Source organism: Chrysochloris asiatica, unplaced genomic scaffold (genome assembly GCF_000296735.1).
Source record: "Chrysochloris asiatica unplaced genomic scaffold, ChrAsi1.0 scaffold00041, whole genome shotgun sequence".
NCBI lineage: Eukaryota > Metazoa > Chordata > Mammalia > Afrosoricida > Chrysochloridae > Chrysochloris > Chrysochloris asiatica.
Window position 1 is genome coordinate 13,970,528 of NW_006408559.1, and position 14,292 is coordinate 13,984,819.

General features: G+C 46.8%; 1 protein-coding gene across 1 annotated transcript in view; it reads right to left on the reverse strand.

Annotated features, from left to right (window-relative positions):
- Positions 1-2,095, reverse strand: part of DENND2A (DENN/MADD domain containing 2A) — a 62,202-nt gene extending 60,107 nt beyond the window's left edge. Inside the window, exon 1 of the mRNA XM_006861251.1 lies at positions 1,230-2,095. Coding sequence (XP_006861313.1) covers positions 1,230-2,095 — 866 coding nt within the window. The remainder of the gene's footprint in view (positions 1-1,229) is intronic.
- Between the last annotated feature and the right edge of the window lie 12,197 nt (positions 2,096-14,292).

The following is a 14,292-nucleotide window of genomic DNA, read 5'->3' on the forward strand; positions in this document are numbered from 1 at the left end:
TTGTTGTTAAGTGCTGTCTTTATAGACATATAAGGAGAAAGAGGAGAGGAAATGTAAACTGGTTTTTTCCCTGGAAGCTAATACAGGAAAGTATAAACAACAATCACTTGTGAGGGGAAGGACTATGAGTTAGGGGAAGTTTAGGAGCATGAGAGGGGGTCTTCTTTCATCATGCCTAAAAGAGACCACTGGCAGCTGGGGTCCCAATAGCCACCGGCAGCTGTCTCACTGGTTGTTACAGAGTCTCTAAAGGTGGAGCACCCGGGGCCCAGCAACAGAAGCCAACGATGCAGCACCTGCCGCTGACCTACCACCGGACATGTCCAGTTCCTTACTGAAAGGACAAAAAAGTTGCTTCCGAGAGTTTTCTGTTATTTACGGACACAAGAATCCCACTGGACAGTTTACACTGAGTGGGGAATGAAAGATGGGATTCACATCCTTAGAGAATGCCAATGAGGACTCAGGAGGTGGCAGTGGGGGAGACGCAGACTGATGTAAGAATGTTCAAAATTGTGAGGAGGACCAAACTGTGACAGAGAGACATAAAGTGTGCACACGCCACAATTGGTTTGTCAAAAAGGTTGTATCTGTGAAAAGCAATAGAACGGGGTCTGCCTGGAGAACTGCTCCAGGAGGCTCGCAGGCGGGAATGGTGATGGAGACAGACTGCCCACCTCTTGTTCCACGGACCCTTCAGTTAGCAGCTGAGCACTTAGCATAGCACCACCAGGCTCCTTCATGGAGATTTTAAACAGGGGGATGTGCACCAATTCACAGCCTGCCAACGGGAACACCTGTCATCTCCTGGTTTCTGTGTGAATTACAAGTACCCAGTCACAAATGGTTAAGCGTTTGGCTGCTAACCAAAAGGTTGGAGGTTTGCATCTACCCAGAGGACCCTTGAAGGAAACGCTGGACAACCTAGTTCCAAAACCCAGCCATTGAAAACCCTCCAGGGCACAGTTAAACTCCGATATGCATTTCAATGGTAATGGGCTTTTTTAAAAAAAAATCACATCCAACAGGTATTTTTTAAAAGCAAGTGCTCTTTTTGGGAGGGGGGTGCTGAGAACAAACACAAACATGCAAGTATCCATTGTCCGGTTTCCAGGTTCAATCTACAAACCACAAGGTTAGGTGGTGAGCAGGCCCCCCACTGTTAAGATCCACCAGTAGACACAGCCGGCAGTCACACGACACTCTCTCTCGGCACTGTGGTCACCTACCTGTGGTCAGCACTGGGCCTCTGCCTCCCGTTCCAGACTCTTCTGTTCACTAAGGGCGGGGGTGGTGAAGAAGGCAGGGGTGGGGGTGCACAGGAGGGCAGGGGAGGCAGGCTTCTCTTCTCTCTCAGTGTGCTGTGGCCTGGTGGCCCTGCCCTGTTCCCTTCTCCCTGGACCCTGTCCCCTTCTCCCTCGTGTTTGAACGTTCTCCGGGGCTTGGGCAGGGGGTTGATGAAGGACCTCGGGGGAGATCCCTCATAGGCTCCATACACGCTCTCCAGGCTCTGGTCCCAGGGTCTGATACGCTCCCAAGCACCTGTGCGGCTTTCTGGACGACTGGACTCATCTGCCTTATCGGGCAGGCAGTGCGGGGAGTAGCAGGTCCCGGGGAGCTGGGGGTCCAGCCCCGCTGAGCCATCCTTCAAGGCCTGCTCTAGCCTCCTGACCTGCCTCAGCACCGACAGGTTGTCCTTCGAGTACTGCTGCATGCCGGGGCCCCCACCTGGCCTCTGGGCTGCCGGTGGTCCTGCATTTCTCCCTGACCCTTGGCTCCAGACACGCTCTGTGCTCTCTCTGTCTGGCCGGTCACTGGCCTGGGGCTCAGGGGTCCACATCCTCATCCCATCACTGCCCCTCCTTCGCTCCAGAATGCCGGCTGCGGTGTCCGTCTCATGTCCGTCCACTTTCCTGCCCATACCGGGGGCGGATGGCTCCCTTTTGCCTTCCCACTCTGAAATCTTGTCCTTGATGTTAAGGGACGCATGCCGGACCCTGTTTCCGGAAATGGGGCGCAAGTTGGGGGCCCTGCCGGTGTCCCCTGCCCGTAGCTCAGGGGCCGGGCCACTCAGGACCACGGCTGGGCTGGGCATGCTTGGTTCTGGCAACAGGCTGTGGAAACTCCAGGGTGGGTTCCTTCTGAGGGGCGACTCTTGCTTGGTCTCCAGGTAATAGGGGGGAGGCCACAGTTCCCAGAGCAGTGGTTCTCACTGGAATGTCTCAACAGCTATGTTCAGGGGTCTCTCCCAGCCCTTGGACCTTCCACCTTGACCCTGAATGAGAAAGACAAAACACTGGTAAGGGAGATGCATGATGCAGGACTAGCCCCACAGGCTGGTTCTGGACATCTGTTAGAACTTACACAGAAATAAATGCCACATGCTAGTTGCGGACTGAAACCATGAGTTAGGGGAAGTTTAGGAGCATGAGAGGGGGTCTTCGTTCATCGTGCCTAAAAGAGACCACTGGCAGCTGGGGTCCCAATAACCACCGGCAGCTGTCTCACTCGTTGTTACAGAGCCTCTGAAGGTGGAGCACCCAGGGCCCACACCCACAGACACATAAAAGTTTGACAGGGTATTTGTACATGGGTATTTGCTTTTGCTGCTAACATATCCATGAATGGAGCTTTGTTGTTGTTGGTAGGTGCCATCGAGTTGGTACCGACTCATAGCGACCCTATCACAACAGAATAAAACACTGTCCCATCCTGGGCCAGCCTCACAATTGCTGCCACACTTGAGCCCACTGATACTGCCATTTTGCCAATCCTCTCGCTGAATGGAGCATATAGGTGGCAAAATTATGAGAAGTTCTTAAACATTACCAAACACCTGAGGGGATGAGTTGCTGGGCCTAGGGGTTCAGGACCATGGACTCAGAGGACACTGTGGTCAATCTGCATAACGTAGTCCACAAAGACAATGTTCTACATCCTACTTTGGTGAGTAGTGACTGGGACCTTAAAAGCTTACGAGTAGCCATTCAAGGTGCAACTATTAACCTGTTCCTACCCAGAGGAAAGAAGAGTGGTGGAAATCAAAGACACAGACACAATGAGTCCGATGGACTACTGGACTGTGAGAACATCAGTCTCCACAGCCCTGAGACCAGAAGACCTAGATGGTGTCTGGCTACTTCTACCAGCTGCCCTGAAAGGAATCACATTAGAAGTTCCCAGATAAGAGTGGGAGAAAATGTAGACCAAAACTCAAAAAAACATCAGGTTTACTGGTCAGATAAAGACTGGTGGATCCCAGGACTATGGTCACTGGTCACCCTTCAGGTCTGGAACTGAACTCACCCCTTCAGCTTGATTTTCAGCCAAGCTATAGACGGCATTGTAGGATAAGCACTAGACCGAAAGGTCGGTTTGAACTGCAAAGTTGGAGGTTCAAACTCACAAGCCACTCCTTGGAAACTCAATGGCACTTAACAACAACAACATAGATAGGTATGTTGTGGGGAAACAACATTAGTGAGGTTGTTGTTGTTAAGTGCCATCAAGTTGGTTCCGACCCACAGTGACCCTGTATGGGGTTTCCAAGGAGCAGCTGGTGAGCTTGAATAGTCGACTTTGTGGCTCAAACCAACTTTGCAGTCCAGCGCTTAGCCCACCGTGTCATACCTTGCACACACAAAAAAGGTTAACAATTAGAGGATCAAAGGAACAGCATTTACCATAGGACAAAGTCTAGAAGGCTGGGAGAAGAACAGTGGAGACAGGAAACACAAGAGGAGGGACAAGCGATGTCACCCGATGAAACAATGTATACGATTGGTGGACTATAAAACCGATGGTCTGCTCTGTAAACCTTCACTCAATTCACAGTAAAGAACTAAAATACAAATACATAAAATGACCCTTGATGCTTTTCTTGGGGAGACAGCACTGCGAGATGAAAGGAGGTTGGGGTCTGGAATCTGGCAGGGCTGAGGAGAAGTCCTCATTCAACCTCTGACCAAGCTACACCTCAGTTTCCTCCTCTGTAAAATGGGAGTACTAATAGCATATAACTGGAGTCCTAGTGTAGTGCTGTGGACTGCAAAGTTTAACGGCAAGGTTGGCGGTTCAAGCTCACCAGCTGCTCCTTGGAAACCCTATACAGGGTCCCTATGGGTCAGAATTGACTCAACGGCACTTAACAACAACATGGGGTTGCTATGAGTCAGAATGGATCAAAGACAGTGGGTCTGATCTTTGGTTTTAACAGCACATATTTCCCCAGGGTCCTAAAGGCAGCACGTACTGGACCATGCAATGAACAGGACTATCAGGAGTCGTGTCAGAGGTAGAAATTTGCACAAAGTTCTCCCGGCATCTGATATCAAACGGGACAGGGGATAAGGGAGAGTTTGTAAGCAGCGAGGGGAGGAAGGACAAGGAGGCTGCGTGTATGTCCACGCATTAGAGGGGAGATGACCCGGGACTCCTGTCTCCTGCAGCCCCTGTCCCTGAGGGGGCTCCAGCCTGGAGTGAGGAGCCAGGGGCTGTGTATAATGTGAGGGTGACAGGGGCCAGCTCCGAGCTGGCGGTAGGCAAGCAGAGCTGCTGAGGTTTGGGACCCAGAAGTCAGTAACTTACTGAGCATCCCAGCACTGAATAGAACGCAGGGGTGGAGACAAGGCCTGCTAGACACCTGGCCCTGTTTGTTTGGTCCACATTCACCATGATGCAGGGCACAGCCTGCAGGGACTCAGGAAACCAACCTGGGAAATAAGACGAGGCGAACTGAAACCCCCCCACCCCCCAACAAACAACAGAAGCCAACCAACTGCCACTGTCCCAGCGGGACTCACAGTGACCCCACATAGTACACTGCCCCACCTGGACTCACAGTGACCCCCACACGGCACAGTACACTGCCCCACCTGGACTCACAGTGACCCCACACAGTACAGTACACTGCCCCACCTGGACTCACAGTGACCCCACACGGCACAGTACACTGACCCAGAGGGTTATAAATCTTGACAGAAGCACACTGCTCCAGGTTTTCTCCTGTGGAACAGCTGGTGGGTTTGAACCACCAACCTTTAGATTAGCAACCTATAGTGTAACCTACTGTGTTAACAGGGTTCCCTAAACAACACAAACACAAACCCAAATCCATTGCTACTGAGTCAATTACGACTCATAGTGACCCTACACAGAGTGTCTGAGACTGTAAATATTTATGAGCGCAGAAAGCCTCAGCCTTCTCCTGAGGAGTGGCTGGTGGGTTTGAACTGCCAACTTTGTGGTTAGCAGCCCAGCCCTTATCCTACGTACAAAACCACCAGAGCTCCTTCGTTACCCAGCAGACAGGCTATAGACTGAACACCATCACCCGTGAGGAACATGCTCACAACCGACCACACAAGACCAAAAGGTCAGCATTTACCTAAAACCCCAGCTCAGTAGGTAGGAGAGGGAAAGAAAGAAGGGCGATGGCAAGGGGCAGCCAGGGAGGAAGCGGGAAGAGTGTTTTTACATTGAGGGAAATGCAATCAAGTTCACAAAACAAAATGTGGATAAACTGCCAAACGGAAAACTCATTTGCTCTGCAAACTTTCACCCAAGCCACAATATAATGTAAAGAATGAAAAAATAAAAATAAAACAAAATTAGTGACATAATGATAATAAAAAAAGTTAAAAACGACCCGGAAAAGGGTCCCTGTTCGTTCTTGGAAGCAGGGTGTATGAGGAGGGCAGCAGGGAAGGGGAAGGCGGGAACCTGGCAGCACTCAGCTCACCGGTGCCCTTACTTGGGGGCCGACCTGTAGTTCTGGCTCGTGGTCCAGCGGTGGCACCCTTGGAGGTCCTGCACCCCGTCATCCTGTCAGCTCTGGGTGAGTCTCCAGGTCACCTGGGGGACAGATGCATGTGAACTAGCGCAGGGAAACGGATGCAGGCGCTCGCCCCACATGACCCATCCAACCCTGATGGAATGCGCCCACTCTCTGTGCCCAGGGGTGGACGGACAGTCAGAGTCCCGAGTGCCACACTTCAGAGCCATGCCAACCTCTTCCCATTATGTGTTTGAGTTAAAGTCACCAAGAACTGTAGGCAAACATCTAACTGCTGAAGAAGACACCACTTTAGCCTTTACTCTTGACCTTTCATGGAAATGAAAAGCACGTGACTTAGCAGGTCTGGGAAGAGTTTAAACCATTAGGTAAGTGACAACTCGCCACAGAATACAGACACAAACTTCAACCAAACCAGACCACATCTTGCCAGTCATTTCACATGCCCCTCTGGGTACTCTCCTAACAGGCTGTGTTATATAGAAACCCCCATACGGGGGTCCATTCCGAGTCCCCAACAGTGGAAGGGACCCACTGTGCAGTCCCTCGGGGGTGTGGACTATACCACAGGACACTGTCAGAGGTAGTGACATCAAAATGACCATCAATAAAATGTTGTCTAGTGTTTCAGCAGAAATTTATGATTTTTTATAAAATAATAAATTTTAAAAGCAATTTTTTATAAAAATATCCCACAGTCTTTGGTATGGGTTGTACCTCAGTGTAAAGAAAATAAAAATCCTCACCACTGTAGTAATACATAACCATCATGATAAACGCAGAAAAGATTGAAGTTGTCAGACTTCATTTTGCTTGGACCCACCATCAATGCTCACGGAAGCAGCATTCAAGAAATTAAATGACGTACTGCATTAGGCAGATCTGCTGCACAAGACCTCTTTAAAGTGTTCAAGAGCAAAAATGTCATTTTGAGGACTAAGGTGCGCCTGACCCAAGCCATGGTATATTCAATATCCTCGTATGCATGTGAAAGTTGGACAGTGAGTAAGAAAGACCATAGAAGAATTGACGCATTTGAGTTACGGTGTTGGAGAAGAATATTTAGTGTAGTGGTTACGAGTCGGGCTGCTAATCTCAAAGTCAGCAGTTCAAAACTACCAGCTGTTCTGTGGGAGAAAGATAAGGCTTTCTGCTCCCGTAGAGTGTTATAGCCTTGGAAACCCTATACAGGGTCACTATGAGTCAGAACCGACTCCACAGCACACCACCATCACCACCACCATCATGGTCTGCCAGGAGAACAGACAAACCTGTGTTGGAAGAGGAAGGCTCCTTAGAAGCCAAGATGGCCAGGCTTCGTCTCTCATACTTCAGATATATTATCAGGAGGGGCCAGACCCTGGAGAATTCTGCACATCATGCTTGGTAAAGTGGAGGGACAGAGAAAATGAGGGCGCCCCCCAACAAGATGGCAGCGGGCTCAAGACTGGCAACTGCGACAATGGTGCATGATCAGGTGGTGTTTCGTTCTGTTGTGTGTAGGGTCACTATGTGTTGAAACCGCCATGATGGCACTTAACAACAAGAAGTAACAGTGAATTATAAAAACAAAAACTTTTTTGGTAAGTGCAGATTACATGTGCCAATATTCTTACCTGGCTGTAAGTATGACTTTGAATACATCCCACTTGAATTCTGGAGAATCATCACAAGAGAAAATCTGACACACTGGGCACTAATGTCCAAAGACCAGAAGATTTGTAGGATGAAAACAAGAACATCACTGAACATGAAAAAAGCAAAAGGTCACTAAAAAGACAGGAATTAAAGAAAAGACCAAAATGGATGCCAAAGGAGACTCTGAAACTTGCTCTCCAGTGTAGAGATGCTATAGCGAAACGAAAAAATGATGACGTAAAAGAGCTGAACAGAAAATTTCAAAGGGTAGTTCAAGAAGATAAAGTCAGTATTATAATGAAATATGCAAAGACCTGGAGTTAGAAAAGTAGAAGGAAGAACACGCTCAGCACTTCATAAGCTGAAAGAACTGATGGGAAAATTCCAGCCTTGGGTTGAAATACTGAAGGCTTCCATGGACGTAGTATTAAACAACACAGAAAGCCTCAAAAGAAGAGGAAGGTCCACACAGTCACTGTACCAAAAAGAATGGGTGATTCCGCCATTTAAAGGGGTGGTACATGATCAATCTCAAAGACCCACAGAAAACCCAGACGGATATTCCTACACCAAAATCACCTTGAAGTACCCGCTGATACGTAAAGACAAGCAGTTACTGTGGCGTTCTCGCGGACTTAGAATGACAGTGTCAGAACCGTGCTCCATGGCTTCTCAATGGCTGATGGGGGAGAAGCAAATAGCCAGGACTTTCTTCTGAGAAAGCTCTAGGATGGGCTCAAAGCTCCAACCATTAGATATAAGCATGTTGGCCATTCTTGCCACCCAGGATCACCCACTAACACTTACTACTCACTAGCGTTGATTCTGACTCAGGTCCACCCTGTATCGTTTCTGAGGCTGTAAATATAGGAGTAGGAAGCCTCATCTTTTACCCATGGAGCAGCTGCTGGGTTTGAACCACCGACTTTGTGGTTGACAGACCAGTGCTTATCCTACAGTGCTACTAAGCTCCTCACGAAAGCTTAGACCTCTGAAAAAACATTGTTGTCATGTTTTTTTTAAAGGACTTTAAATAGTAAATGTGAACTCATTCATTTAAAGCTGGTCCCCTCTACTACAAAAGGGAGTCCTTGTGTAGAACTGCAGAGTCAGCACTGGATTCCTAACCATAGAGTGGCAGTTCAAACTCACCAGCCGCTCCTCAGAAACTCTATACAGGATCGCTCTGAGTCGGAACCAATTTGACTGCACACAAATACAATTAAGTCCAGTAGGCAGAAGACTTTAAAAGAGTTGTGTATTCACACCCACAGGAAGGAGACATCCTGGTGGAACACTGGTTAAAGCGCTCGACTGCTAACTGAAAGGTTAGCAGTTCAAATCAGCCACTCCCTGAGAGAAAGACCTGGGGATCTGTTTCTTTAACAATTATCGAAAAACCAAACCTGCTGGTATTCCAACTCATATGACAGAGTAGAACTGTCCCCAAAACAGGTTTCCAAATCTGTCAGCCTCACAGACGCAGATGGCCACCTCTTTCTCCCTTGGAGAAGCTGGTGGATTAGAACCACCAACCTTCTGGACCTTTTGGTTAGTAGCCCAGTGCTTCGAACACCGCCTCATGAGGGCTCCTCTGCAAAGATTTCAGTCTGGGAAATCGTAGGGGGCAGGTCTACTTTGTCACGTGGAGTCATTGTGAGTTGACAATAGACTCAATGCAGATGTTGTTAGGGGCTGTGGAGCTGGTTCTGACCCACATCGACCTTATGCACAACACAATGAAACACTGCTCACTCAGTCCTGCGCCATCCTCACACGTGTGGTTACACTTGAGCCCACTGGGCCAACTCACCTCATTGGGGGTCTTCCTCTTGTCTCTGACCCTTCACTTTACAAAGCATGGCATGATATTCTTCTCTAGTGACTGGTCCTTCCTGATATGTGCAAAGGATGAGAGACAAAGTCTTACCATCGAGCTTCTAAGAAACATTCTGGCTGTACTTCTTCTGACACAGATTTGTTTGTTCTTCTGGCAGTCCGTGATACTTTTAAAACTCTTCTCCAACACCATAATCCAAATGCATTAATTCTTCTACAGTCTTCCTTACTCATTGTCCAATTTCAATAAGCATATGATGCTACTAAAAATACAAAGGCCTGTGTCAGGCACACCTTAGTCCTCAAACTGACATCTTTGATCTTCAACACTTTAAAGAGGTCTTACGCAGCAGATCTGCCTGCTGCAATAGTTGTTTGATTTCTTGACTACTGCTTCCATGAACGTTGATTGTGGATACAAGCAAAATGAAATCTTTGACAACTTCCAAATTTTCTCCATTTATCATGTTATTTATTGATCCAGCTGTGAGGACTGTGAGGATTTCTGTTTTCTTTACAATGAGTTGCAACCCACACTGAAGGCTGTGGTCTTTGATCTTCATCCGTATTTTAAGCCTTCATGGCTTTTAGCAAGCAATGTTGTATCTGCATATTGCAGGTTTTTAATGAGTCTTCCTCCAATCCTGATGCCATGTTCTTCTTCACATAATCCAGCTTCTGATATTTGCTCAGCATAGACTGAATAAGTATGCTGAAAGGATACAAACTTGATACACACCTTTCCTGATTTTAAACTATTCAGTATCCTCTTGTTCTGTTCTAATGACTGCCTCTTGGTCTGTGTACAGGCTCCTCATGAACACAGCTAACTATTCTGGAATACCCATTCTCCACAATGCTGACCATAGCTTGTCATGACCCACACAGTTGAAAGCCTTTGCAAAGTCAAAAAAGCACAGGTAAACATCTTCCTGGTATTTTCTGATTTTAGCTAAGATCCACCTGACGTCTGTAATGAGATCCCTCTTTCTGCTTCCTCAGCACTCTGTCAACATACTGTTGCAGCTGTTTTTGAATTATCTTTAGCAAAATTTTACTTGCATGTGATATTCATTATACTGTACAATGACATCCACATTTCACTGGGTCACCTCTCTTTGGAATAGGCACAAATATGGATCTTTTCCAGTCCACTTGCCAGATAGCTACCTTCCAAATTTCTTGGCATAGATGAGTAAGTGCCTCCAGTGCCGCATCAGTTTGTTGAAACATTTCAGTTTGTATTCCATCAATTCCCAGAGCCTTGTTCTATGACAATGCCTTCAATACACCTTGGACTTCTTCCTTCAGGATCACTGGCTCTCGATCATATGCTTCCTCTTGAAATGGTTGAACACTGACCATTTCTTTTTGGTATAGTGACTCTGTGTATTCCTTCCATCTTCTCTTGAGGCTTTCTGCATCATTTCAATATTGTGTCCACAAAACTCTTCACTATTTCAACTCAAGGCTCTAATTTTTTCTTCAGTTCTTTCAGCTTGATAAATGCTAGGCATGTTCTTCCCTTTTGGTTTTTCCAACTCCAGGTCTTTGCACATTTTCATTATAATACTTGATTTTGTCTTCTCGAGCTGCCCTTTGAAATTTTCTGTTCAGCTTTTATCTCTTCAATGGAAGAAATGAGGAAAATCAATTCAACAGCATCTAACAACAACTAATGGAAAAGTTGGCAGTCCAAACCCACCCGGAGGCACCTTGGAAACCAGGCAATCTGCTTCCAACTCAATGAACTGCACAGTTCAGCTCATTCCTCCTTCTCATTCTCCTCATCCTCAAACAAAAAAGTATGTTGCCCAGGCCCTTCACATGGCTTGATTTTGAAGTAGAGTATTTAAAAAAACATGCATTTCCTCCAGGTGAAAAGAGGATGGAGGATGAGGAACCAGAAACCCCAGAGCAATAAGCATGGGACATATCTGGCAACATGGCAGCTGCACTGTTGGATCGAATGGCCAAGCCACGCGTTCGCAAGGAGACACGATGGCATCAGACATCATGTCCTTGCACCACGGCAGGTACACCTGGCACAGTGCAGAGTAATAACCTGAGAGGTTCTGCTTTCCCCAATCGGACACGAAATACTTGTTCACTGAAGGAACACACACCATTGGCTTGTACTTCTGGGTTCTCTCATTAAACTACGATTTTTCAAAGTGCTACTTGCACATCTCTCCCTTTCAAAGGACAAAATCAATAGCATGGGCTGAGCTGTGTCCCCTCAAAACTATGTGTCAACTTGGGTGGGTCAGGATTCTTAGTCTGATGAAAGTCTCCTCCATTTTGTTATCTGACACAATGATCCTACAACGTGGTGCTGTAGGACAAGCACTGGACTGTTAACTGTAAGGTGGGCAGTTCAAACCCACCAGCTGCTCCTAGGAAACCCTCTACCGGGTCTCCAAGAGTTGGAACAGACTGGATGGCACTTCACAACAACAACATGATGATAGTGAGGTAGGGTTTGTAGTGGTTATATTAGTGAGGTAGAATACAGACTACAGAATTAGATTGTATCTTGAATTAATCTCTGTTAAGTTATAAAAGAGAGGAAACAAGCAAGTTAAGAAAGAGGGACCTCCTACTACTAAGACAGAACCGGGACAGCGTAGACGCTTTGGACCCAGGGTCATTGCTCTTAGAAACATCTAGACCCAGGGGAAGTTTCGTGACAAGAACTTATCCTCAGGGTCGACAGAGAGGAAAAACCTTTCCCTAAAGCTAGCGTCCTCAATTCAATTTCTAGCCTGCTAACTGTTAGAAAATAAATGTCTGCTTGCTGAAGTCACGCCCTGTGGTGTTTCCGTGATAGCTGCGCTGGATTGTGGGGACAGGTGTACCCCACAGGAATGTGTCTACAAGGTGGTCTCTCCAGTCACTTGCATAAGGATCTGAAGGGGACAATTAATTTGAGGGGAAGAACAGCCTTTCAGCAAACTGTGCTGGGATGACTGTACTTGCAGATGCAGGTAGGTTTCAGAGCCCAATGAGGGCATGCAGACCTAAGTACATTCTGAGTAACTTTCAGACTTTCCATTGCTATAAATACCCAGTTACCGATCAGCTTTTCCTCTCAAGAATTTGCATTCCTGAGCTACACCTGTCTCTGCAGCTGACAAACGCCTGTTCTCAAGACTTGCAGCTCAGCTCAGGCAGCCTGAGCACGCAGAGTGGATCCCACTGGGGATGCTCTTGAGACCACAAAGGCAGCCAAAGAGTTTTATTGCCCTTCTCAAGTTCATGAGGCTAAGGAGTTTTTCACATCTGCAGAACATTCTTACATAGAACTATGCACTTGGCCACCTTAGTAGGGCAGAAACACACGTTTCCCTTGACAATATCTGCAAACCATGTTTTTCCCCCTCAGTCACTTACAATGTCCAAACACTTCCATCTGTCAGCCTTTGAGTTCACTGTTTTGTGGAAGATAAAAACAGATGTGATGTGGCCATATTGCATACGAAAACTACACTCCAGTGGGGTGGGGCTTTAAGGCTGTCGGCTCAGTGGCCAGGCCAGTGCATGACTTTGCCACAAATCAGGACAAGTAAGTTATAAACTACACAAGTCAAGGTTACTATGCCAACAGTGCTAAAAAAAAAAAAAAAAATTAATGGTTTCATTACCTCCATTCAGATCAATGGATTTTCTTTGTAAATCAAAAGTATCCTTCCCTTTGTTTTTTCTAGATATTCCAGGTTAATAAACTAGGAGGAGCTGGGTTTTAACCAGGGCTTCAAACCGATTCTGCCAAGTTCAATTACATCTAATGAAGGAAGAGCAGAATGGAACCAAAATTGTAAAACGCACGTGGAACTTTCCCAGTAACTGGACCAGGAAAGATTATGGATCAACATCCCACTAGAAATTGAATTTCCCTCTTAGAAAACAAGACAGCCTGCCCATTGCATAACAACCAAACCGCTTCATAGGCAGAGTCAGAATCAGCAGGGCTCTGCTCAGGCTGCAGTCCACGAGGCTGCTTTGACCATGTGTCTCTCGTTACTGTCCTGCTGGTGACCCAGTCCCCTGCACCAGGCACTGAAAGGGCTCACTATACATCTTGAAGCCTCTCACCCCAGGGCTCTGAGATATCATTTTTCCCATTCTAGCTATTGTTCTGCTTCATCAAACATTTTCAAACTCAGGCTTGTTTGGATTTTTCTTCATCAGTCATGACGGAACTGGTTCAAAACTCTGGTTCTAACCTCTTTCAACTCCCAACTGTTTAAGAGTGTGGAACTCCTGACCTAAACAAAATGGAGTTGGTTTAGTCACTGAGTCTCAAGTAAGGATCCAGCAAATGAGGAAGTCTATAGATTGCCTGGGATGGCCTTGTTGTCCTGGAAGGAGACAGGACTTGCTTAAACCCCTCCATGATAGCTATCTCAGGAATTAAGCAGCAGAGACTCTAAAGGTAGAATGTTTGAGGAAGTTTGTTGATTTATTCTTTTTCCCTAAAAGGTAGAATGTTTGAGGAAGTTTATTGCCTTATTGTTCCTTTTCACAAAGAATGTTATCTTGATGTTAAAATAGATAAAGTGTACATCCAAATGTAATTTACCCTACATAATGTGCCTGCTCTTCCTGAAAGACAGGATGGTATCTTGAGAAATGATTCCATCCTCCAGACTGCTGGCTTTCTGCTAATAAAGCTTGGATTGGATCCCTCCCCACCTCTGTGACTGACTACAGTGACAGGTGGAAAACCCTCGTGTTTAAACTCTGTCCTCAGCTAGGCTAGAAGCCCCCTCTTGTTTCTCTATACAAGTCAAGGTTACTGCTCCTCCCCCATTTCTCGAGGAGGACTTGGCTAAGTTTATACAATCACTGGTAAGTAAAAGTGTCAGGAATGAGCCGGTGCTTCAAATTCAAGTCTGCGCTCCATCACAATATCACAGCGACCTCACGTGATACCGCTAATCTCGACTAAGGAGCCATGGTGGCGCCATCAGTGGTGAAGGGTCTGCTGTTCAAATCCACCCGGAAGCTTTGCAGGAGAG